Source organism: Olea europaea, chromosome 8, assembly GCF_002742605.1.
Source record: "Olea europaea var. sylvestris chromosome 8, O_europaea_v1, whole genome shotgun sequence".
Taxonomy (NCBI): domain Eukaryota; kingdom Viridiplantae; phylum Streptophyta; class Magnoliopsida; order Lamiales; family Oleaceae; genus Olea; species Olea europaea.
The window spans coordinates 18,034,775-18,058,439 of record NC_036244.1 but is presented as its reverse complement, the minus strand read 5'-3'; the positions used below and the strand labels follow the sequence as shown (position 1 = coordinate 18,058,439).

Below are 23,665 nucleotides of genomic sequence, written 5' to 3'. Positions count from 1 at the left end.
ACCCTCCACGTGCTCGCACGCGCCAATCGAGTCTCTATGCGTGGCCTCCACGCGCCGCCCCTGTCCACACGCGCCTGACCGCCTTGATCGCCACCACCTGCATGTTACACCAGTGGTCTCTGTTTCTCCAAACTCCTTCTGGATTGGTCAGAAAACACCAAAACAGGGGCTAATTTTTAACAGTTTTTTGGACAGTTTTTCGATTTGATTTCTACTATGTTTCTGTCGATTTTCTGGACGATTTCTGGTAGATTTCACGAGCCAAAACCTTCACCTTGAAGCTCTGATACCAATTGTTGCAGAAGCTCTCTTGAAAGATCTTCAAATCGGTGATTTTCGGGTTCAGCCCAACGCACATTTCTCAATCAACAACCAGTCCAATCGGCTCAAAATATAACCAATTGATTCACCTTGGTTGCTATGTAATCTTACCCATGTAGGACAAGAAATGATGATCATTTATGGACACAAAGGCTAGGAGAAGACACCACAAAGGTATACTATGAAAGAACCACCAATTGCACACGTTATACAAGCGTTCTGGATACTTCTGGACACATTTTTTCTCACACAAAGGGGGCAGCCTGGATTCACTATTTCTTCTCTCAAAATCACACTATCATCATTAGAAAGTGGCTAGGGTTATAATCAAATATATATTCAAGGGTTAGGCTTTAAGTTGGACCATTAAAGGGGTAAACCGGCCAAAATTCAAGTCATCCATAAGGGAATACAATTGGGTCGGATGTAGCTCATGGATTTGGTTGTTGGACTGATTTCATTCATCGACCGATGCCTATAAAATAATATTAACTCACGTTAACATTATAGCCCGAAATTTATTGGGTATCAAAAATCCAACATAGTTCATTATAACAAACATAATTAACACATAATTAAATTATAACTCATTCAAATAATTGACAAATACTTCGATTTACTTACCTGAATAAGTGTACAAAACACACTTACCATCCTCCTCTCTTGTGTTTGTCGGCTAGTTTCAGCCTTCACCTCCCAATTTGTCATCAACAACAAGACTAAGTTCTTCTCCATTTGGGGGAAACTAGTGGGTGTTTCGTTAATTATGGGGTTGGGTAGTTTCAGTGTCAGTTTCTTTTTAATTTTTTTTTCCTTTTTCCTTATTAAAAATGTGTTCTTTCAATTGAGAAAAGTCCAACTCACTTGAATCTCTTACAAAAACATGCCATGTCACATATTCCGTCCGTCACGTCATCCGATCCATCAAGATGTCTAACAGAAGTTGGCTCAGTGATGGATGTGTTTGCACTTTCTAAAGACTAGTGATTAACTGCGTAGTTTTGAAAGTTTAGTGACTTGGTGAAAACTTTTGATAAAGTTCAGTGATGAATAGAATAATTACCTCGATGTTTGATGCTTGTTTATTTAGATAATTCTCATAGGAATTATTATTTTTTAATTAATTAGCTACTAAATTTATTCCTCATTCTGCTCATGAATTCCTAACCAAGTTGAGGCAGGAAAAACAATATCTCTTCCATTCAAAGAAAGACGCGAAGAATTAACCAATTGAGTTGATAAAGAAACTCTTCTTTTTGTTCACAAAAATATCAGTAATATCTTAACTTTGAATTGTATATCAAATAGATAAAGGTTATTTTGACTATACTAATTGATTTACATATGTTTGCTTGAATATAATTTATTTCATATAATATTTAAAAAGAATAATGTATTATTATTCTTGAAGAATTAACAATCTAAATCTATATTTCAAAAACATATCATGCTATTGAAAAAGTATGAATATATATAAAAAAAATTGTTACTCTTGAATAAGTACAAATTTATGCACATGATAATTTTATATAAGAATATTATATTATTGACCTCTAAGGAACATATATAATATCCACTAATATTGTTGAAGAGTATTATGAGGTTATTCAATCATTCTTGAAGAATCACGACTTTATACACTTGAATATTAATATTTGTATTGATCTTGAAAAATTGCAATTGTAACTAAACCACTATTGAGTTTATTTATATTAATAATCCAAAAAAAAAAAATATGGTTTGATGCTCTAGTATATACAACTTATAAATCAGTACTCTTGAACAATATTGCGTTAGTCTTGATAACTAACTTTATAGAGATCGGTGTTTCTCAAACTAAAGAAGCACAGTTTGATATGTCAATATTCTAATATCCTCGAAGGTTATATAAAATTCCTACATTTATTTTTCTCAAGTTATGATCTCATTTATTTATGAGAACAAAAAATGTATTTTACGTTTTAAAAATATAAAGATAAAATCCAAAATACTACGGTGATTGCTATAAGTTATGTTTCAGATATTATTTATTTATTTATTTATTTATTATTATTATTATTATTATTATTATTATTATTATTATTATTATTATTATTATTATTATATATTTATTCACTGGCTCGGAGTTAATTATGTGGAGGTGCCACGTGAATCCGTGATTTTATGTGTGTGTGTGTGTGATATTGTTCTTGATCAAAATTTATGAACAAGTGAATCCCATGATATTTATCATGTGCTATTTTACTCATGTAATTTTTTTCTATCCTGAAATAATAGATATTTTAATATGCCATATGAAAGTTGTTACTCCATTTTTTCCCCCTATCAATGAAAAAATATTGACACTCTCAAAGCAGCACCATTTCAGCATCTCAATCTTCAAAAATAATAATTCTTGCGAAATATCAAGAGATTTGATTTAACATTTATGTGAATAATTGGTGAAATAATACATGTTAGTATACCTGAAGAATACTGCTTCGTATTCTTGAAGAAATACAAATTTAAATCTATTAATATTTTAAAAGATTTTTTTATTGCTCTTGAAGAATCACGATTTTAAGTAATTTAGAATATAAGAATTCTAGGAGTATATTACAATGTCTTATCTCAATGTGTATGAATAATATGTAACCTGGTTAGTTATTAATGCTTTTCTTGTGTTTGTCATTATAAAATATTATTTTGTCAACAATCAAATGATCAAACAAATAAATTTATTTTATACTGGTTCATATTTGTATTGAGTTAAATTTTTGGTCCGACGGCCCATAAAAACAACAAAAATAAATAAATTAGATGTTCATGTTTGGCCATGACCAAGGCAATTGTTTTTGTTGTTTGGATAAATATGGATATACCATCTGTATGATTATGATTTCATCAATTTTATTGTCTTTTGGTGTGAACTCGATATTTGGATATTGAGCATTTGTAATATTTTATGTGGTCATTGGTTAATTGTGAGAATGAGTCAATTGTAAATTGCTTAAGTGTTCACATCTTTGTGGGCCTAAACACACCAAATCATTATAATTTTGGTTTAAAAATATTTGGGCTATTATTGAATGTCACAAAACTTAATAAAATTAATTGATTTTATTCTGAAATATAAAGTAAATAATTTAATAAGCTATATTACTACTCCCTGAATGAGAAAAAAGAAAAAGTTTGAAGGTTATATTGATACAATTGATGTAAACAATGTATTGAACGTTTAATAACTTTAAATATATTATTATTTGACACGATCAGTTAGAACATAAATGCATCAGTAATAATGAAATGAGAATTTGAATATATATTAATTGAGGAAACAAAAGATTTCTTAATGCAATGAATTCATATATGGTGCATGTTCTTTTTATTGAAAATTGACCATCAACCATTACTATCTAAAGTTGATATTGTATCCCTAAAATTTTGAAAATTAACTAAATGATATGTAGTACTCGCAACCCTTCATATTGACCATCTAAATATTATTTGTATAATAGATACATAACGTGTGATTGTATGTGTTAATAAATATTTGCAACTTGAAGTTTGTTAAATTATTCTCTTAATGGTTGAGTATTCTATAACTCATGATTCAGCCAATCATACGAATACCTCAAATCAATTGCTAAATCATTACTATTAAGGACAAAATGTTTCTCATTTTTGCTTACGAAATACAATTTTTTACATATAGCGTCATTGTTACTCATCGTGACAATATCATAGTTTTCCATTTCGGCTTATCGTCATAAGAATTATATTTCTCATCTAAATATATGTTCTGGAGCAACAAATGTATGGTCACTCCACACAATACACTGAGATGGGGTATGAAAGAATGGTTAGAATACATATTTATTTGAACTTTTATAAAATATTTTAAACTCTAACAAATGATATTTTATAACACGGTTTGCCGACTATAATTTTGATTGAACAATTTTCTCAGCATTAGAAAGAGAAATTAGGAAGATGAAAATAATAAACATAATAAACCAATATATTAATTAGGTGCTGACACAAAAAAAATTGAATCAAAAGTTTGAAAAATAATTCATTTAAATACATTTACTGATCAAACAGATTAACAGCATTTTTCACACCAACTTTAAATTTCCAACTCAAATTATCATTTTGAAAGGACAATTACTTGATGATATTGATAAATCAATGACATGCATGAAGCATGGTGATATTTGATGTGAAGTCAAAATCCCCAAAAGAAAATGATGCAAATAGTAAAAATGGTTCAATTGAGAAGACATATACTCCTAGTCAGTATATATGCAAGGCACGCAAGCTATAAAACAATAGAAGAGGCTTATATATCTAAAATATTGAAAATCAGATATCTCAATAAATTATGTCATTATGAAAAATAAGTGAAAAATTGACAAGAAAAAGATACTAACAACACTGATTTAAAGATCTTTATTATGAATTATAACGAAGATATTGAAGGAAGACTATAAAAGAATGCCTTTTAAATAACTGACTAAATAAAAAGACGCAATCATAGCAAAATTGAACTCACTAGAGAAATATGAATTTTTTTGACATATAGTTCAAACACCTAAAGATGTATACTTATACGAAAAGAAAATTGAGAAAAATAAAGTCATAATTTGTAATGTACAATTTTTAACATAATGAAGAATCATACGTCTATATCTTACTATCTTGATAATGCATTAAATTTGATATATGTATAATAAATATTGTTATACTCAACTCATCTGACATGATAAGTAGTACTATCCATGAAGAATTTAATATGTCATAGCATATAATTAAAGTGATATTATCGTAACGGGAGTAAATACGCATTGTACTCTCTTATCTTCTTGATTAAAATTTTATCATATTGAATTTTCCTCACAAATTTTTTAATAAAATGACTTTTGTAGTTTACTTAAAGTAATAATTTAATATTTTTCTTCATTAGAATTTTTTCCAATTGATATTTCTTAGTAAGGTTTTAACGAGACTATTCCTTGTATAATTAATGTCTATAACATACAAAATATTTACCGTTATAATAATATTTTTATATGTTACAAATTGGGTTTGAGACTCTCGAGGAGAGCAACAACAAAATCTATTTTTCAATGGACAATCATACTTACTAAAAGATAGATATCTCGTATGAAGAGGGTAGTGTTTGAAAGCTATAACAGGATAACATGAACTACTTCATCATAATTGTAATATTGAAGACATCGACTTACAAAATATGAAAACTCGGTACAAGGATTTTTATTAACTGAGATTAGGGGGAGTATTTGAGCCTGTACTATTTTTCATTCACTCAAATTTTGTCTCATTGAATTTTTTTGATAAGGTTTTAATGAGATGATATTTTATTGCACTAGATTTTGTTCCATTGTTTGGTATTTTTGTTCTATCGAATATTTGTCTAACGAAATTTCTAACGAGATAATTAGTATGCAAAATAATGGTTTAAGGGGGAGATTTATAAATAAATTACTATTTATTAATAACCTTTGTACCCCGCAACTCTAATGGTAACCTATAAATATTGGATATTGTTTCTGAATAAATTACATATATAAATATATTGACTTTCTCTATTTTCTCTTTGATTTATAACGTTTTTGAATAAATTATATGTAACTAATGTACTCGTTATCTTCTACTAATAAAATTGTGCAACCGTTTACATAATATATTTTAATAACAAAATGTTAAAACGGAAAGTAATTAAAAAAGAATCGTATTGTTAGCAGTATTTCAATGTTGTGTTTGGACAAGTAAGAATTGACAATATTTTAACTTTTTTATAGATTAAAAAGTTAATTTAACTTTATTAATATAATCATCATTTGAGTAGGCAAATAGATGTGTAAAACAGCCCTTACAACCACCAATTTAATCTTACTACATATTAGGTTCATGGGTTTGTGCAAATTCTTCCAATAACGAAAATATCATTTCTTTCTATTATCTTGTCGATTAAAATTTTCTATGCATGTTTTCGTTTTATTCTGAAGCAACTACTATATTAATGTTCAATCATGTGTTATGTGATTAACATGATGCTTTTATAAGAGCGAAAATAAGTCCAATCTCAATATCCAGTGCTCGAGATATTGAGAAATTCAGGAACCAAATTAAATTGGGTAATTTGAGAAGGATACAACACAAATGTGTTGCATATTTTTGAAGTAAATTATGGCATTAATTCCAAGAACAAATTCTTAATCAAATTCATTGATTATTGACTTGCATACTTTTGAATTGAAATTTTCAGTTATTTATAGATTCTCATTTATATGGGCAGCCAAACGAGGGATGGGACTTCACGTGACATGCAGGAAAATAAATCAATTAGTCAAACATAATTTTCAAGATGTTGAACACAAATAATAAGAAGTCGTATAATACTTTTTTAAATAAATATAAATATTTAAATAAATAAAATTCTTATCGACTTTCATGAATCTGCTCAATATATAAAAATATTGGGCCCCGTTTGGTCCTCTTGTTTGGAAATGAAAATAGTTGGAATAGTATTTTTTTGAAAAATGAGTAATTGAAAAAGAAGAAATTTTTTTCGATTTACGTCTTATATTATTTTACGAAAAATTGTGTGGTTGAAAATATGAAAGAGAAAAATGGAATATAATAAAATGAAATTTAATAAATACCAAAGGAGGAGCTGAGTTCTAGTTTCACGCTTACATAATTAATGAACGTTCACATGTTAAACTTTAACACATAGTGAATTAGATCTTGTACATGTTGCGATTTTATTTGATACAAATTAAATGTAAAACGCTTGTCAACTCAGCATACTTTTCATTGATTGTTTTCACATTTCATCCATCAAACTTCCAATCGAAACCCCACATGTAAATGGAATCTAGTATCCATACCGTGATTAACGCAAGTAATTTTCATTCAACAAGAAAATAAGTCTATTTTTGCCGCAAATCCACGAGGTTTTGGGAGATAGGAAAATGCTGCCAAAATGTATTTTCATAAGAGAAAAATATAGAATTTGAAAAGTAGGAGTAGAGCAAGTTTGAACTTTGAACTTTGAACTTTGAGGCATCATGGTCTCAACAAGTCTACGTAAATTTGATGGCCGGGGATAAAAGAATTAATAAATAAGTAAAATTGCAGCAGAGGTCCTTTACCGTTGCAACAAGAGAAATTAATTGCAAACCTTTAAACTTGATTTTCTTATGTGTAACAATCAGAGGTCCTTATCCACAAAATTTATTCACTTTGGTGTTTAATAAGTAAATAGAAGCCCCGCTCACCTTTTTCTAAGCAAAACAATCCATTTACTTTAATAATACACGTTTCAAAAAGAAGAAAAAGAAAAAGAAATATACAACTCTCACCCCACCCCACAACCAACGATATCGACATCCCACAACACCATGACTAGTGTCATTGGCCAGATTGATTCACTTTGGAATCTGGCTACTGAACTTTCGAAAGTTTGGAACGACAGCTAAAGTTGAGGATTCATTTGCATTTATTATAAAAGTTAGGAACCTTCATTGTTCTAATAATATTGAAAAACGTTTATTTACTTTATAAGATATTAACTTGTCAATTTGTCAAAGACGCTGCCAATTTGGGCTCTTTATTTGACCCATAATGCCCCACCCCCAATAAAAGAGTGCCGTTTCGCTTTGCACCTATCGATTTCATTTGAGTTATCTGATAACAATAGAGAGGGTCCCAAAAGGATACCAAAATCAAGAAAGGTTCTCTTCATTCATTTCAAGAAGAACACAAAGAAAATGGGAAATAGTTTAGGCGGAAAAAAGACTGCGAAAGTCATGAAAATTGATGGCCAAATGATCAAATTCAAGATTCCAGTACGTGCCGTGGATGTAGTAAAGGACCATCCAGGGTTCGTTTTGTTAGAATCCGAGGCAGTGAAACATTATGGGATTCGAGCAAAACCCTTAGAACCACAGCAAGAGCTTAAGCCAAAAAGGCTCTATTTTCTGGTAGAATTGCCCAAGTTTCCTCAAGAGAAAAACCCGAGGCGAGTTAGGTCAGGCATTCAAATGAGTGCCAAGGACCGGCTCGAGAGCCTAATGCTGGCGAGAAGGTCTGTATCGGATCTGTCAATAATGAAACCACCGAGCCTTGCTGTCGACGAGGAGGCTGCGGTTCAAGAAAAGTCAGAAAATGGCGGTGCAGTGAGGTTGAAGTTGAGGCTTCCCAAGGCGGAGTTGGAGAAGTTGATGATGGATAGCAAGAATGAGTCAGAGGTGGCAGAGAAAATTGCCAACCTTTATATGGCCAACACCGGCGCCACCACCGACTTTGTCAGCACCTTGGAACCCAACAAGGTTCAACATGGTGGTGCATCAATGCAGCAACATGGGAATTGGAAGGCTGATCATGGTATCATGAAAAGTGGCCTCAAATCTCGCGAGGTATGAAATTCGATCCATTTCTTGTGCCATGCTTGTGGGGATTGACAAGTGATTTTAATTTAAAAAATAAAAAATAAAAAAAAATTAGATGCATGAATGTTCTTAAGATAGATTAGTGGACTTAAGAATAAATTATATAGATTGACTTTCTTAGTTGTACTTGAAGCGTTTTGGTACAACCTCTACTTCTGATTTTTTATCAAATAGCTTCTCGAATAAGTCACCTTAAGTCAGCTTCTTCTTCGAATTGTTTTAGCTAGATAGGGCACTTTCAGTTTATTATCCAAATATGTTTAAAAATAATTTCTTAATCTTAGGAGTAACTTTAAAGTCATGCCAATGAATCCATAGTTTTTATAGCATCATTGCTTAGGGATTTAAAGGGATTTGACTGTTTAACATTTTTATCATCCTTGTGACAACGTCCTAACCAACCTAGAATTAGTTGGTTATTTCTTCTTTTTGTACAGACAAGAAACCAACCTATACTGTATGAAGTTGTTTACTTACTCAATAAATAGGGTTCCACAAACCACTCAATTGTTAGGGATAGACACAGAAACGGGCATGTAGGTCAAGATTTTGGTGTTTAACTGCTTGATAATACCAATATTATTTTTTTTGGGTCGATTTCTTGCAAAGTTGTTTGTAGAAGGAAAGCATGTTGATCTGTTTTTCATATTTTCTCCTTCTATCCATGTCGGTGGTAAGCTTGGCCTAAGTGATAGTTTCATAAGAAAAGAAATAAAAAAAAATCCAATAAACCTACCTTATTTGATTTCAAGTAGTCATCTAAAATTTCAGGTACATAATAAAAAAGAATGTTAGGCACTTGTTTTTGACAACCATTTTTCCAATTAGTTGATCCCTAATGGATTTGGATACTCTCAAAATAGTACCAAAATTGGGTCAAAATGGCTGCCGCTAAACAAATAGAAAAAGTCAAAAAAACATCGAGCTCCCAAACTTGTTTTAGATAGTTTTTATACATAATTTAAATTATAAATCAGTAAAAATAAGTGATTAATAAATGGTGATATTTTTTATCCCACAAAATGTATAGATAAAACGTGACTTTGTCGATTATAAATAATTTGTAATTATTAACCAAACGTCGAATTGACTTTGAAGAGTATATACAAAAGTAAGGTCATTTATAACAAATAGAATTTACTGATGTTTTCATTTGACAGAAATTCATCCTTTCTTATATCTTGTTTAAATTCAGTTTATATTATTTATATTGTTGCTCGTAAATATTTGCAGAAACGCGTCGGGTTTTCGCCAATAATGGAAGGAGAGATCCAACTTGCTATGGCTTCTTAGCTGCCAAGAAATCATACTTTTGAAGCAAGTTAAACAAATAGCATAGCCAACATTTACATTTTCACTCGGAATTCCCTAATAAGAGTTCCCAACAACTAGCAGATCTAATGTTTCTGTTACTTTTTGTGTGTATATATATATATGTGGCAATGTTAAGAAGCTGAGAATGAAAGTTTAGCTTTAGGTTGAGCTTCAAGAGGGATTGTGAAAGAGTAGATGTTCATGGTCGACCATGTACATTAAATCTTTTTCATTATTCTGAGACAATAAAGAATACTATACATGACAAGGGAGATGTATTCACCCTTATATATCATCCCAGTAAGTTCACTTTTCTTATTTTGTTGTAATGCACCAGAAATAAGTCATTAATCTTACATGCCGAACGTCTTTAGACAATGGACTTAAGTCCTCAAGAGAGATGAAATGCTATTATAGCTTGTTTATGTAATACCATGTAGGATAAGAATATTGTTAAGATTTGAGGTCCATTTTAAAAAGATCAACCTTATTAAAAGGAGTGGCCCAAGATCTATTTAAATTGATCAATATTTTGATATTTAATCGATGTGGGATTTATTCCTTTAACATGCCCCCACAAAATGGTGGCTCCTTTTTAGCAGACTAATTTTGAAATCTGTGTGCTCATTTTTGAGACTTAATCGGATCGAATAGCTCGTTGTAGATTACTGGGCTCTGATACCACGTTAAGATTTGAGATCCATCTTAATAAGGTGAGTGACCCAAGATCTATTTAAGTTGATTAATATTTCGGTATTTAATCGACGTGAGATTTATTTCCTTAGAAGATATGACAAGAAGAGGTGGGGACGCATTGTCAGAATAAGCAAAAAAAGGGGTTGGTGAAACTCCGTTAAGTCTTTGAGGATCAAAATTAGACCTGGTTGGTTCTGATTATCTTCAAGTGAATCAAAGGTGAATTTTGATGGCTTATTTATGCAACGGTAAAAAGGTTCTCTATGATCATCGATCATAATATGAAATGTCAATCCTTGTCAACTTGATTGTAAGTACCTTAAGTTCCAATCGCCATATTGGAACTCAATGAAATTTTTTTGACTAACTGTTTTCAATTGTGCAATACAAAACTAAGGTTCTTAATTCTGGAAATAATTTTTTCTTGAAAAAGGTATTCAAAATTATGCAGATAATTACACATTTTTCATTCTGTATAAATGTTAACTGCAATCTTGCCAGGAATTATATTTTCTAGTCCCGCAATTGATTAATCGTTTTGAATAAAAAGTGAAATGGTCTTTTAAACATCATTTTAACAAAGAAATTTTGCATTATTTCTTGAAAATCATATTTGGAGGCGTTTTTCATTATTTTACAAATTTGGTTGAAACTCGTACATAACTGTTCTTCTCGTCTTGCCACATTTGTCCTACCTACACTTTAACCCGTTTGAATTTTCATGGATGCTTTAATGTTATATTCCATAACCCATCATTTAAAAATAGAACAACTAATTTTAAGTCAAATAAAACCATTTAATCAGGCTTAAAATCAGGGAAGAGAAGGAGACAAGACTGATTTGACAGTAGATGATGATTGATTTTTTTGTTTTAATTTTTCAAACTGTCCAATCATACGTCAACACGTGTCTCATCGATTTTTGAACATGTATATGTAGCATGAATTTTTTAAGTCATGGAGTCAAAAAATCCAATAAAGCATTCAGTAATAGTTGCTTTCTTAAAGGGCACCGTTCATTATCAAGTTCATTTCTTAATCTCCCAGGAACATAGTATATAATATCATTTTTTTTTCTTTTTCTGGCTTCAAGCCAAAGCAAGACTTGGAGTAATATAATTGAAAATTGATTCTCAGTTGCCTTAAAGGACACACTATGCAGGCATTGCACACGAACAAGAGAAAAAGGCCTTGAAAAAATGTAGATATCTACATGCACGCAACCTGCTAAGTTCAGGTTTCATACTGAACAAATTCTCCCAGAAATTCCAGTTCAACCAACAATGAAAACGAAATTTAAAACAGATAGGGCAGGGAAACGTGCGTAAAACTTCTGCTAACATGCTGCAAAACGTTGTATAGATAGGTTCAACAGAAGCCAATAAATAACAAATTCAACGTATTTGTCAATAAAAATTGTACATATTTACAAAAATTTACAAGTACGATGGTCTGTAATAGAGTTTCTCCCACCTGCATTTGTGTGGTTTCTTCTAGGGGCTGAAGGCCTCCACAAACGGAAAAAACCAAAATCGAAAAACTAGAATGCAGAATTTACTCTCTCCAATTTTGTGCAATTAATTCTCTCTATTTTGACCATTATTAACTGATGCTCTACAAAGGAATCAGAAGCAGTGCCTCGACCAAAGGGTTCCAAACTAAACCAGCCATACCATAGACAAATTTACCTAGGAGGTGCGTGAAATGAAGAAACTTTAATGCTTACGATGACCATTGATCTGGGACTGTAAGAAAGTAGGTTGTCATTGCTTTTCTGAATCTTCTCTTGTATTGTTTTGGCGATATAATGGTTGGAGACTCGTGCTTTGGTCCACCGAGTAGGCCAGATGCCTTTACCCATGTCTCCAACTGCTTGTCCCAAGTATATTGTCTCATGAAATCGATTATCCCTATAACCAGCTCCTTGCGCTCTTCGTCCACCCCAACCAACAGAGAGTAGTCCATCACATCAACAGACTGTGATCAAGAAAAGGAACAAAAGATCATGAAGATTAACATAACCTCCTTGTTTAATCAATTCAGTATAAAAATAAGAATAAAAAGATTCGACATAAATTCCCATCCAAGCACCATTTTCCTTAATTTTCCTCGACAACGAATCTGTACATTATAACAAAGAAAAATCCCCTTTTTTTATCGGAAACATGTTCCTGCCAAAAACTTAGCGCTTTTCTCCAACTATCCATAGCAACTTCCATAGCATAGAGTATACCCCTTGTTAAACTTACAGGCGGAATCAGTATTCTTTTATGAGACACTCGTAAGAATAAACATTATTGTGAAAAGCTTCAAACTAGTGATCAAAGTTCAGTAACTTCATCAAGAATAGGACATGAAAGCAGATTACCGCTAAAAAGTATGTATCATTCCAAATGGCTCTTTCCAGGCTCCGTTTTGCTTTGCTTCCAAGGAATATAGGTTTTGTACGCAGTGCTTCTAAAAGATTCATATCTAATAATACTTTATTTGTTCCCGTTGTATCTGAATTATAACGAGATCGTGCAGAGCCCTTGAGATCATACACCCTTGAGATACTTCTTTTAAAGAAGAGATTCTCCATCACCATCAAATCCATTTTTGTTTCCTTGCCGCTTTTTGGATATTTGACAATGACCTAGATAAAACAGTAGATTGGAAACACATATACAAAAAACAACAAACAAAAACAATAAATGAGGTCTAACCTGATAAATACCAAGAACTTTGGCTAGGCAAGTTGGACTTCCAGATCTGAGAGAATCCATTAAATATTTAAAATACTGAGGTGCAAATGTTTCAAAGGATTCCAACTCAGTCTTTGTTACTTGTTTGATTATGAATCGTTCATCAAATGACTTTGCAAAATAAACATTACTCTTTCCCCCCTGAGCACTCCATCTCCTGCAGCGGCTTAAGGAACGTACAAAATCCACTTTGTTGGGACAACATCTCTTGCAAAGAGAATCGAACTGTTTTGCGAAGTAACATACAACAGAAAACTTCAACTTTCCACCAGCGCTTGAAAACTCGTCTTCGAAAGAAATTCTTAGATGAGGAGAACTCTTGGAGTCTGTGGATTGAGAACTCTCAGTCTTCAAAGCATCTCCGGAGGCATAACTTCCATAGTTTATGTAATCCAAGTCCAGCGAACCAAATGAGTGCCATGTAGAAAGGTCAGAAGCTAAAGCATTCACCCTTTTGGTTCGACTTATATTTGATCCTCCTTCAAGCCTATTTGGCTTATCAGCAACCCATTCTTCATACTCCTTGCAGCTAAGAACATACGATATTATGCTTGTGGGCTCATTATCATAAACAACAATAACAACTTCATTTTGAACATTTTGTGGGATCATCAATCTTGCTCCTTCAGGCAAAAGAGAAATAGAAGAGATAAAAGAGGGTGATAGATCCTTTGAAAGATTTAAATTGGCTTCGTGAGAATATGTCCTTTGTACATTTGGAACAGGATCTCTGACCATACATCTATAATCTCCAGAAGCATGGAAAGATCTGAGATTAGACAAATGCAATGTAGAAGGAGGAAGTCCTTTACTGATTCTTTCTTTAAGTCTCTGAGCAGAATCGAAGGAGTATACTCTGGCAGGTGACATCAGTCTTTTAAAAGATGGATTTTCTTTTCGATTTATCAGCTCGGATACCGTGGATACAGGTTCGTCAGTTTTAAGTGCTTCAGGCAACGGTGCTTTTATTGGAGGCTGATCTGTCCCTGTCCATGCAGAATCTATTTTATCTGAAAGAATGGACCCAGCTGATTGGAGGCGTTCTAATGATGCATTGTTGACAGCATTTTCCTCGTCTGCTTGCATTTTGTCCTCTGCATTCTGCTTGAATTTGCTTGATATGGAGTTTTCCAGCAAACTAGACTCCAATAGCAAAAAATTGGGCTCGTCTTCGGACAATACAGCCTTTTTTGGGCATTCATCTAATTTTAAATACTCAAGGACATTATCTTCACGACCAAACTCAATACTACTATCTGCCAAATATGCATCATATTCTTTCAAGCAACTATGAGCTGCATCATCATTCAGAGGATTGGGACTGGAGCTCCTATTAAGAAGAGAGTCCAATAGATATAGCCGGCGATCCCAAAAATGTAAAGCCATCAGAAGCGAATGTCTCAATCGATTAACTTCAAGAATGTCACCAGTTACATGACCTAGGTCTGAAATCTCTTCATCAACTAATAGAAGCGAATCCTGTTCAAACAAACAGAAATAAGTCAGAGAAGCCAGGACACTAGAACACATTTACATTAAGCACATGAACAGTGATGAACTGGATGAAGTACTCACTTTGTAATGATTCAACTCTGTTGCCAGCATGTTCTTTAACGCCAATATGTGACAATGCAACTCAATCGCCTTGGAGAATTCATTTGTCAAAGATGTGCTTTTCTGTTCAATTTGATGAAGAACAACTGATATCTCTGCATACAAGGCTTCGGCTTTGCACAAAAGCTAAGGAAAGGAAAGGCAGATTGTTGTAATGCAGACATAAATAATTTAGTTATATCTCCAGAGACAAACAAAAACCAGAAAATTTTTTTGAATGTGCTACAAACCTCAGATGCTTCTTTTCGTACCCAGGTCTGTTCACCATGGCCATTGAATTTGAGAATTGATGGCGGCAAATACACAGAGAGAATATCAATAGGAGAATATTGGAAAAAAGCAACAATACTCCCAAACCTGTCAAAATATGGAGAGGAAAAACAGATCATTGTTTTACCACTATTACAACTAACAAAATTGTTCTGATGATCATGTTCATGAACAACAGTAATGGAACTGAAATCTAACTGAATATTAAACTTACCCATAAAACCTGAGGCAGTCCCGTTGCAGAGAGTGACCACAGCTTGCAACACGGTTAGCAGTTGCATGGTTTGAAAAACTAAGCTCGAGAAACTTTCCAAAAGAAAGTCCCCAGGCAGCGTTAGACATCACCACCTTTTGAGTGGCTGGCGGAACTCCATCACTATGTGCACACCTGAGGCATCTGTGCCACATCCATATCTTTCCATCTTGCTCCCCAGGAAGATTCACCAAGGGGACGTGTCTGACGTTTACTGTAAGATTCCCATGCGGATGTGTATAGCACATAACATGGGCTTCAGCTGGCTGCTTGCATGATCTACAGCAAGATGACTGGCAATACAAATTGCAATGAATAATTATAGCAACTAGACAACAAGGCAAAAGGAAAGGCAGGCCCAAAAGAAAGGTTACCTGATCAAATAGATCATCCTGCAGATACCTCCCCAATGGTTTATCAGATGGACCATAGAATTTGATACGCAGGAGTCGAGAACGTTCACATACAGTTCCATTTAGCACACGACGACTGGAAAAAGAAACTAATATGCTCTGGAGACCATCATTAGATGAACAATATTCACTTGAGTCTTCAATCTCATCAACCCTCTGAAGTGCAGCAAGTTCAGAAACTTCACCTGATGGGCCCTCTTCTTGACCTATCAATCCTGCCCGTGCATAATTTCCAAAGCCAGCCAAATTATCATCGCATGCATCAGAGAGTGCATTTACAAATCTGTACTCATCGGTCAAACAGGCATCATCAGAACTAGCATGACCAAGTTCAGACAGCGACTCGTGTAGCCCAAGCTCCAAATGGAATTCTGCAGGTCCTACATCGATGCTAGAGGCATCAAGTTCTTCAGGGCAACTGGAGGGAACAGTAGAAATAGGGATCACAGAGAGAGAATTATTAGGACTCATCCGCTCTGACATTGAGGATGAAGGTTTTACTGCCATTTTAGGAAGACTAGCACCCTCATCAGCAAGAAAAGAGGTCTCAAGTGATAAATGATATGCCGCAAAGACAGCATACTGTACTACACTTTTCACCTTCTTAAGTTCTTCACGACATGATCCCTTCAGTACAACCTAAAAATGCAGAATAGAATTAGTTCCCTCTTCCTCCTGCTTTCCCCCATTCCCATGTTATTAAATATAACCTGAATATTTCTTTAGGATGCACTAGACAAAAAAATGAACGAGATTGGGAAGGAGGTCCATGACAAAATTTGACAACTAGCAATAGTAGAATGATCAGGAAGCAGAAATCATCAATTCATACGATGCGTGCTTAGATAAAAATAATAAATACCACACTATAAATTCCAAAAAATTAAAAATTAAAAATTACCGTGCAACCTAACCGCCTGGGACATCCCTCAAAAAACATTAAGGTTTTACAGGGTTTTTTGTTGAACTGATTCAGCGGCTCATGGCCTTCTGAAACTTTCTCCAAATGGAAAAGTTCGCAGTTGCCCAACCGTGTCGTGGATAAATGATCAATTGACGGAGTTAAAGTAGCACCAGTACATCTTGCTATCCACTCCAGCAGAGGTCTTTTAACATTTAAAACTAACGAGATCTCCTTTGCTAGCAGATGTTCTTGAGCAAATGAAGACACACTTTTCTCCACAAGCAGCACATTTGGACGATGGGCCTCTATCTTTGAAACAATCATCTTCAGATGATCATTTTCCTGATTCAATAATAAATTCATAATTCATACTTAATAGCGTTGATATTTTTTAAAAAAAAAGAAAAGAAAAAAACACCCATAATTTAGAATGAACCTGTTGCAGTAATGTATCAAAAGATGCAAGCTGATTGGGAACTCTTTGGTACTCAAGAGCTCCTCCTAAGAGTAGTAGTCTAGGGTTCTTGTATTGTGATGTCATGCGCTTGTGTTTTATGTTCTTGGAACAAACTACCCCTTTAATAAACATGCTGCATGAAGAATGAATTAACTTTATTTTTTTTAAAGTATCTAATGATAAGTGCAGTGTTTTTCACAAATGAATCTGATAAAACAACGTGGATAAGAAATCACTCAATAATACCAGATGTTTACCTCTCTCTAGGACTTCCTGATGCTACGCATTTAACCTTAACATAGTCACAGGGATCCATGCTGCCTCCTCTACTAGTATCTGGTTTCACAAAGTTCGCAGCTTGCCATGCTATTTCCATAATTACATCAAGCCAGTCCTCAGCATAGTTCTCTTTGGAAGCCAATATACCATGCGCGTGCAACAGCTGCACTACAAGAGACCTAAAATACCCCTGCACAGCAGCTTTCAGGGGCTCTTTGTGAACATGATTTAGCTTTTTCTTGGTCAAAAACATGCTATCCAGACTATCTGTAGTGGAAAACATAGCACCTAACTCCCCAACTTCATCATCCTCATCTTCATAAGTAAAGAAATTATTTTCTGCCTCACTAGATACGTCATCTGGTGGTGGAGGTAACCAAATGAGACTATTGGTTTCAAAATCCAGTGGCTTTTCACATTTATTCTGGACTATAGACAAATGATGGACATTTTCGGGATCCCCTGTCCCTTTTAAAACAGCCATAGACTCTTGATCATAGGGACCATCATTCTGAGATCTAGCTGTTCCACCTTGCTCTTGCTGTACATGATGCCCACCCCCATTGGATGTAATATGGATCCTAGAGGGGCTGTCTGAAGGGCTTGATCCAACAGATAAAAAACTATAATTTCCATGCCTAGCACTAACACTACTTAAATCTACATCAGAATTGTAATGTAAGTATTCACTTGATGTGCTGAGAAAGCAACTTGTGGAGTCATCGCCCTCATCTTCGTCACTCCTGCAATCACAAACAGAACCACAAAAATTTTAATCCCAGGAAGAGCAAATTATAGCAGACCATGTGTGAACTCATCAAACTTAGATCTTCAATATTATGTCCTCTAAAACACCCAAGGACACCACTAATGTTAATGTGATACATATAAGCATACAAATTACTATACAAAAGTTCAAATAAATTGACATACAACCTCAAAAGTCTTGTTTAACTGCATATCTTAAATCTGAACTTCACTTGCTAGGACGTATTCTGACTAGCCACGTCTGACTTGGTAGTTAATATCAAAATGATATATTTGTATTTGATTAGCATTCAAGGAATCAGAATACTTCAGTTCAGGGTATAAACAAAATTCAACAATAATAAACTTTGCCAAATACCAATACATAGTAAGTAATATATTCAAAATTTACGAACACGTGATCCAAAAACTTTGAAGCAACAATATACCCTGGCACATACCTGCTTGGTGAACGTGGATCAGACACCGGAGATGGATGATTCAAAAATGATGTGTCCATATTTTTAGCCAGTGCGCAGGCGGAAAGATCATCAAATCTCTCACCACTAAAACTTGGTGATGGTGATTCTGGGCTTTGTCTTGGAGATTCAGAAGGATAAACCTTACCACTATACATACTTGCGCAGTTGCTCCAGGGACCAAGTTCAAAACAAAACTTGCAAAACTTGATGTCAAACACTGCCTCCTTTGTTTCTTTCAAATGTCCAGATGCAAGTTCGTGCACACAGTTCCCACACAATACCCTTCCGCAACTTCGACACTGGTACTTGAGGGAAAATTCTGATAAATTGCTATCACACTGGTAACAAATTTTGCAACTTTTACCAGTCATCTGAAGTTCACCGGATATGGAATTTAGACCAATCTTTCCCCAAGAAATCCAAGATTTAGCCTTCTCAATCAAATCCAATATCAAATTATAAGGTATTCCCATAGACCAGCAATAGCCCGGCACCTAAAATACTCTACAATTCCGTTTATCTCCTAATCTAGACTCAACAACACATCTAGTATATCAATTTGTTTGGAAGAAGGATAAATTTTATCTGAGCAACGCCAAAACTATTAAACCCACAATAAAAATGGTGGGTTTTTTTTATTTTTTTTAAAATCCTTTTTCCTTTTGCAAGTTGATTTATCTATGGTAATTTTCTTTTCCTGAAAAATTTGTGAGACTCACAAGGTAATTTCCTCCTAAGGAAGCACAAAATATCACGAAGGGGGAACTTGCTCTCATCAAATTCGCATAAAATTTAACTATATGTACACTCAAAATAGCTATAATCACAAAAACATTTAAAATCAGAACTACAGCAGCACAACACCAACAGATACCTCAGGGAAATTCCAAAAAACTCTCAAACCCCTGAAATTCCAGTTCAACCAATCTCAGAATTATGAAGATTAGAATCCAAGATTGACACTTTCATCAAAAAAAGAAAAAGATCCAGAGCTTAGAATCAAAACTACAGAAAACCCGGATCAGTTTAACTTTCCTTAATCAAACAGTTAATGCCAGAAAAACCCACTTAAGATTGTCAACAAAGAAGTCTGCCAATAAATACAGTATCAAGAAAGTTCTTCAATTCAGTCCCCAAAAGTACCTTACCAATTAAAAACCAAAACACAGAACTCTGATCCAAAAACAAGAAAGATATTGGCTTATTTCAAATGTTTAGAATTGGAATAACATTAGAGGAAAAAAATTAAATCTTGATGTCGAAAAGATAAAGGTAAAACAAAACAAAAAAGTGTATTATCTGATTAAATTCAATATTTAAAGGATGAAGAGAATGAGAATGAAAAGGAGAAAAAGGAAGAGTACAGAGAAGTTTCCCTTTCTAACACTAGCACTGGTAATGGTGTTGGCTCGCATCTCCATTACCATTTTTTGCTCCCTCTGCTTCTTTTACAACACCACCACCGGTTCTTCTCTCTCTCTTTCCCGTCCTACCCGGTATAGCTTTCATTTTCACTTCTCAACTACATTAAAATATTAATACTTTACCCGTTGTACATACAGATACATACAGCTCTCTCTATCTCCGTATACAAATGCATATAAAGTTGGTATCCCTGTCAACTTTTATCTTTATTTAATTTTCTTAGATTTTGTTAATTTCTTTTCATATTATTGTGTTATATCGGTAAGTATTCTTTACTCCTCGGCTTTTGGTCAGCATGACAATAATTAATTACTAAATCTGATTAATTAATTGAGTTTCAATTTTTATATGTATCCTTTTGAATTATATTTAACAGAGAAAGTGAGAAATATGGTTTTGGAATTAAAGTAAATTTGGCTGCTAAGTGTGTAGCAAAATATATATGTTAAAAATATACTCTCAATATATTTCGATAATGGACGAAATAAAACTAGACTAATTTAAATTTTCTAGATGATATGCTTTTTAAATTTAAATAATCACATTCTAATAATTTGTAAGCACCGTGCAAAAACTCGTGATCAAACATTTTTATTAAAAAATCCATAATTTATTTGTGTTCTATATTATTAATATTGACATTATTTTAATTTAAGAATAGGTGAATAACAACAATGGAATAGTCATAACAATTATATCCACAAAATATTAAGAAGAATCTATAATAATGTGTAATAAAAGAAAATCCCTCTATCTTAATTGATGAAATCTGAAAATTAATCCAATTTAAACAAATTCAATAAGAGTTTTGTATTGTCATATAATAATGTTTGGTCCATTCAAAAGTCAATTTAAAATCCACTTTATGACTAGATTTACCCAATTTTTGCGTAGTTGCTTAGATCAAGAAATTGGACTAACCGTTTTTGATATTCAAAAGTCAAAAAATTGGGCATCAGGTAGACCATTTTCTTCACCGCGGTGTGAAAGGGCCCACTTTTCTTTATTTGAAAGGTAGAAAAGCATAGTTCGAGCCAGGAAAAAAAAGTACTATGAAGCAATTCTCACGCCACTGTTCGAAATTGATCCAATTATGGTCTGTCTGATTGCAAAATGGAATTTGGGTGGAAACAAAACGAATTTCAGGAAATTGAAAATTTATTGTGTTTGATTGGTATAATTTTTTACGTAAAAATATTGAAATAAAAGTATTTTTTGGTATTCGTTTGGCTTTGTTTTATATAAAAATTATCAATTAAAGGGATAAAATATATTGATATTAGGGATAGAATTTATTACCATTGCAAAAAAAAAAAAAAATCAAGAAAATCATCTATCTTTTGGTGTTCGTTTGACTTTATTTACATGAAAATTGTCAATTAAACGAACATATTTTTTTACAATAATTCTTATAATTTGTTTTTATTGTTAAAAAAGAAAAAAAAATCATTACAGTAACTAGGAAAATAAATTCTCACCAATTACATAGAAAACGTCTAAGTGGCACCCAAAATTAAAAGGTTTTTCATGAAAATAAATCATATCAAACATTATAAAAGTTGAAAAACGGACTTGATTTTCCAAGCTCCATGAAAACCTTTGGCTATCAAACATAGCCTATTTCATTTAGCAGCTAAAAGATGTCTCAAGTAATTAAGGGTTTTAGGCAAAACTATTAACGTGACATTTTGAAGAATAATAATAAAAATAATAATGGGACAAATAATCATTTACATATATTTTGTCATTAATGATCAATGATATTAATTGATTTAGTTGGATCGCTGACCATAACGTCAGTAATTACCAACGAATCTTATTCAATGAATTTCAATAACAATGTCATCGGTGATATCAACAATCATCAACAATACTTTGGTTTCTAGCATAAATACTTCAATATCATCGAAGAAATTTTTTTATTTCTATATTTTTAATGGTTATTAAATGTTAACTTCAAATATAATTTTATTCATTTTTTATAGTGTTACATACAGATAAGTCGGTGATTCAGATGGGATTGTCGATGAAATACTGTTGATGATCACTAACTCACATCTGTCAAAGATTATCAAACCATAATGTCATCAATGACGGTTGCAATCATCGACAATGTGTTGTTTGCTTGCCAAAGCCAGTGATGATTATTAACTTCAACGGTGATTTTTCTCTAAATGAACATTCTCCCCGAACAAAATATCGACTCTTTTAACAATATACACTAGGTTGCAACGTGTACCATAGTCAAGATTGTAGTATCCTTAAAACTGAAAATTTGTTTTGAAATTTGTGTGGATACCGAAAGGTGAAATATCAATTTAGCTATTATGATAAATTTCATGATTTTAGGAGAAGATATAAAAGAGAGTCAAAAGTTTGGCATTTTCTTGGGCACATCGCATGCCTATCGTCCAATGATGGTTACTTCATTCTGGTGTCGATAAAAATTAGGTTTATGTTTAAGATCCAACAAAGAAATCATATCTTTGTGCTTAATGTTGTATGGCTTCCATTCATGGGTTCATGGCAATAAGTTTTGAGTACTAGGTTTCATTGGAGCTATATGTCTACTTCTTGCTATACGTATTAAGCAATGTAAATTTAGTTCTGAAACATAACATTACATTAATCAATGGACTAAACTACTCCATTCAAAAATATGGGATTTAGTTGTATATTAATTTATGTAATAGTTGAATTTGAATGAAACTAGGATGTTTCTATAAGTTTATAATATTAATATACAATATCATTAACTTACCATATTTTCCTCAACCCTAAAATGTGGATAGTGTTAATTTATTGAAAGTTTACTGCTTGTCTCAACTTTTAAATTCCTAATTAATTCTATTGCAGAGATTAAGTAACAAAAGAAATAACTCCGTTGAACACAATTACAATCCCCATCCTATCTAAAGTTTTAGATCAAAATACGTGACAAAAAATGATGAAGAAAAAAAAAAAAAACCCCTTATTGGCCTTGCATTTGTGAATACTATAATAAATAGTATTTATAGTTATTGATGCATGCATATCATGAAATACATAGTTTACAACGATTGCAAACTCAATAATAATCATGTGAGAGTAGGTCACTACGACATTCTTTAATGAATTAAGTGCATTCCAAATTTATATTAAAAATCTATTGGTTACCTTATTATGACATATATGTTAATGGGTAAACACTGATAACAAACATCATTTCTCTTTCAGTAAACACTAATCAAAATGACCGTGAATTTGAAGGGGAAAAAAGGCAGTGAAAATAGCTTGAGAATAAGATT

General features: G+C 32.9%; 2 protein-coding genes across 4 annotated transcripts; one reads left to right on the top strand and one right to left on the bottom strand.

Moving 5' to 3' along the window:
- Positions 1–7,995: 7,995 nt before the first annotated feature.
- Positions 7,996–10,452, top strand: LOC111399053 (uncharacterized protein At1g66480-like). The gene is made up of 2 exons (XM_023026270.1): positions 7,996–8,747; positions 10,014–10,452. Exons 1-2 carry the CDS (start codon positions 8,100–8,102, stop codon positions 10,071–10,073), a joined length of 708 nt encoding a protein of 235 aa, XP_022882038.1. The 5' UTR covers positions 7,996–8,099; the 3' UTR covers positions 10,074–10,452.
- Positions 10,453–12,121: 1,669 nt separating this feature from the next.
- On the bottom strand, positions 12,122–20,523 carry LOC111399052 (putative 1-phosphatidylinositol-3-phosphate 5-kinase FAB1C). Of its 3 annotated transcripts, none has more exons than XM_023026266.1 (11): positions 18,921–20,523; positions 17,703–18,467; positions 17,425–17,578; positions 16,986–17,330; positions 16,046–16,723; positions 15,633–15,964; positions 15,379–15,505; positions 15,110–15,274; positions 13,496–15,013; positions 13,159–13,425; positions 12,122–12,767 (listed from the first exon to the last, which is right to left on the bottom strand). In XM_023026266.1, exons 1-11 carry the CDS (start codon positions 19,424–19,426, stop codon positions 12,513–12,515), a joined length of 5,112 nt encoding a protein of 1,703 aa, XP_022882034.1. In that variant the 5' UTR covers positions 19,427–20,523; the 3' UTR covers positions 12,122–12,512. The 3 variants fall into 3 exon arrangements, with proteins under 3 accessions (XP_022882034.1, XP_022882035.1, XP_022882037.1); XM_023026267.1 differs by having other exon boundaries at positions 18,933–20,522; XM_023026269.1 differs by lacking the exon at positions 18,921–20,523 and adding an exon at positions 18,661–18,785.
- Between the last annotated feature and the right edge of the window lie 3,142 nt (positions 20,524–23,665).

Coding starts and splice junctions, on each gene's coding strand:
- LOC111399053 (XM_023026270.1), top strand. CDS start 8,100: ATGGGAAATAGTTTAGGCGGAAAAAAGACTGCGAAAGTCATGAAAATT. Junction 8,748..10,013: donor GTGGCCTCAAATCTCGCGAG/GTATGAAATTCG, acceptor AAATATTTGCAG/AAACGCGTCGGGTTTTCGCC.
- LOC111399052 (XM_023026266.1), bottom strand. CDS start 19,426: ATGGGAATACCTTATAATTTGATATTGGATTTGATTGAGAAGGCTAAA. Junction 17,579..17,702: donor TCAGGAAGTCCTAGAGAGAG/GTAAACATCTGG, acceptor TTCTTCATGCAG/CATGTTTATTAAAGGGGTAG. Junction 12,768..13,158: donor ATGATACATACTTTTTAGCG/GTAATCTGCTTT, acceptor TCTTGATCACAG/TCTGTTGATGTGATGGACTA.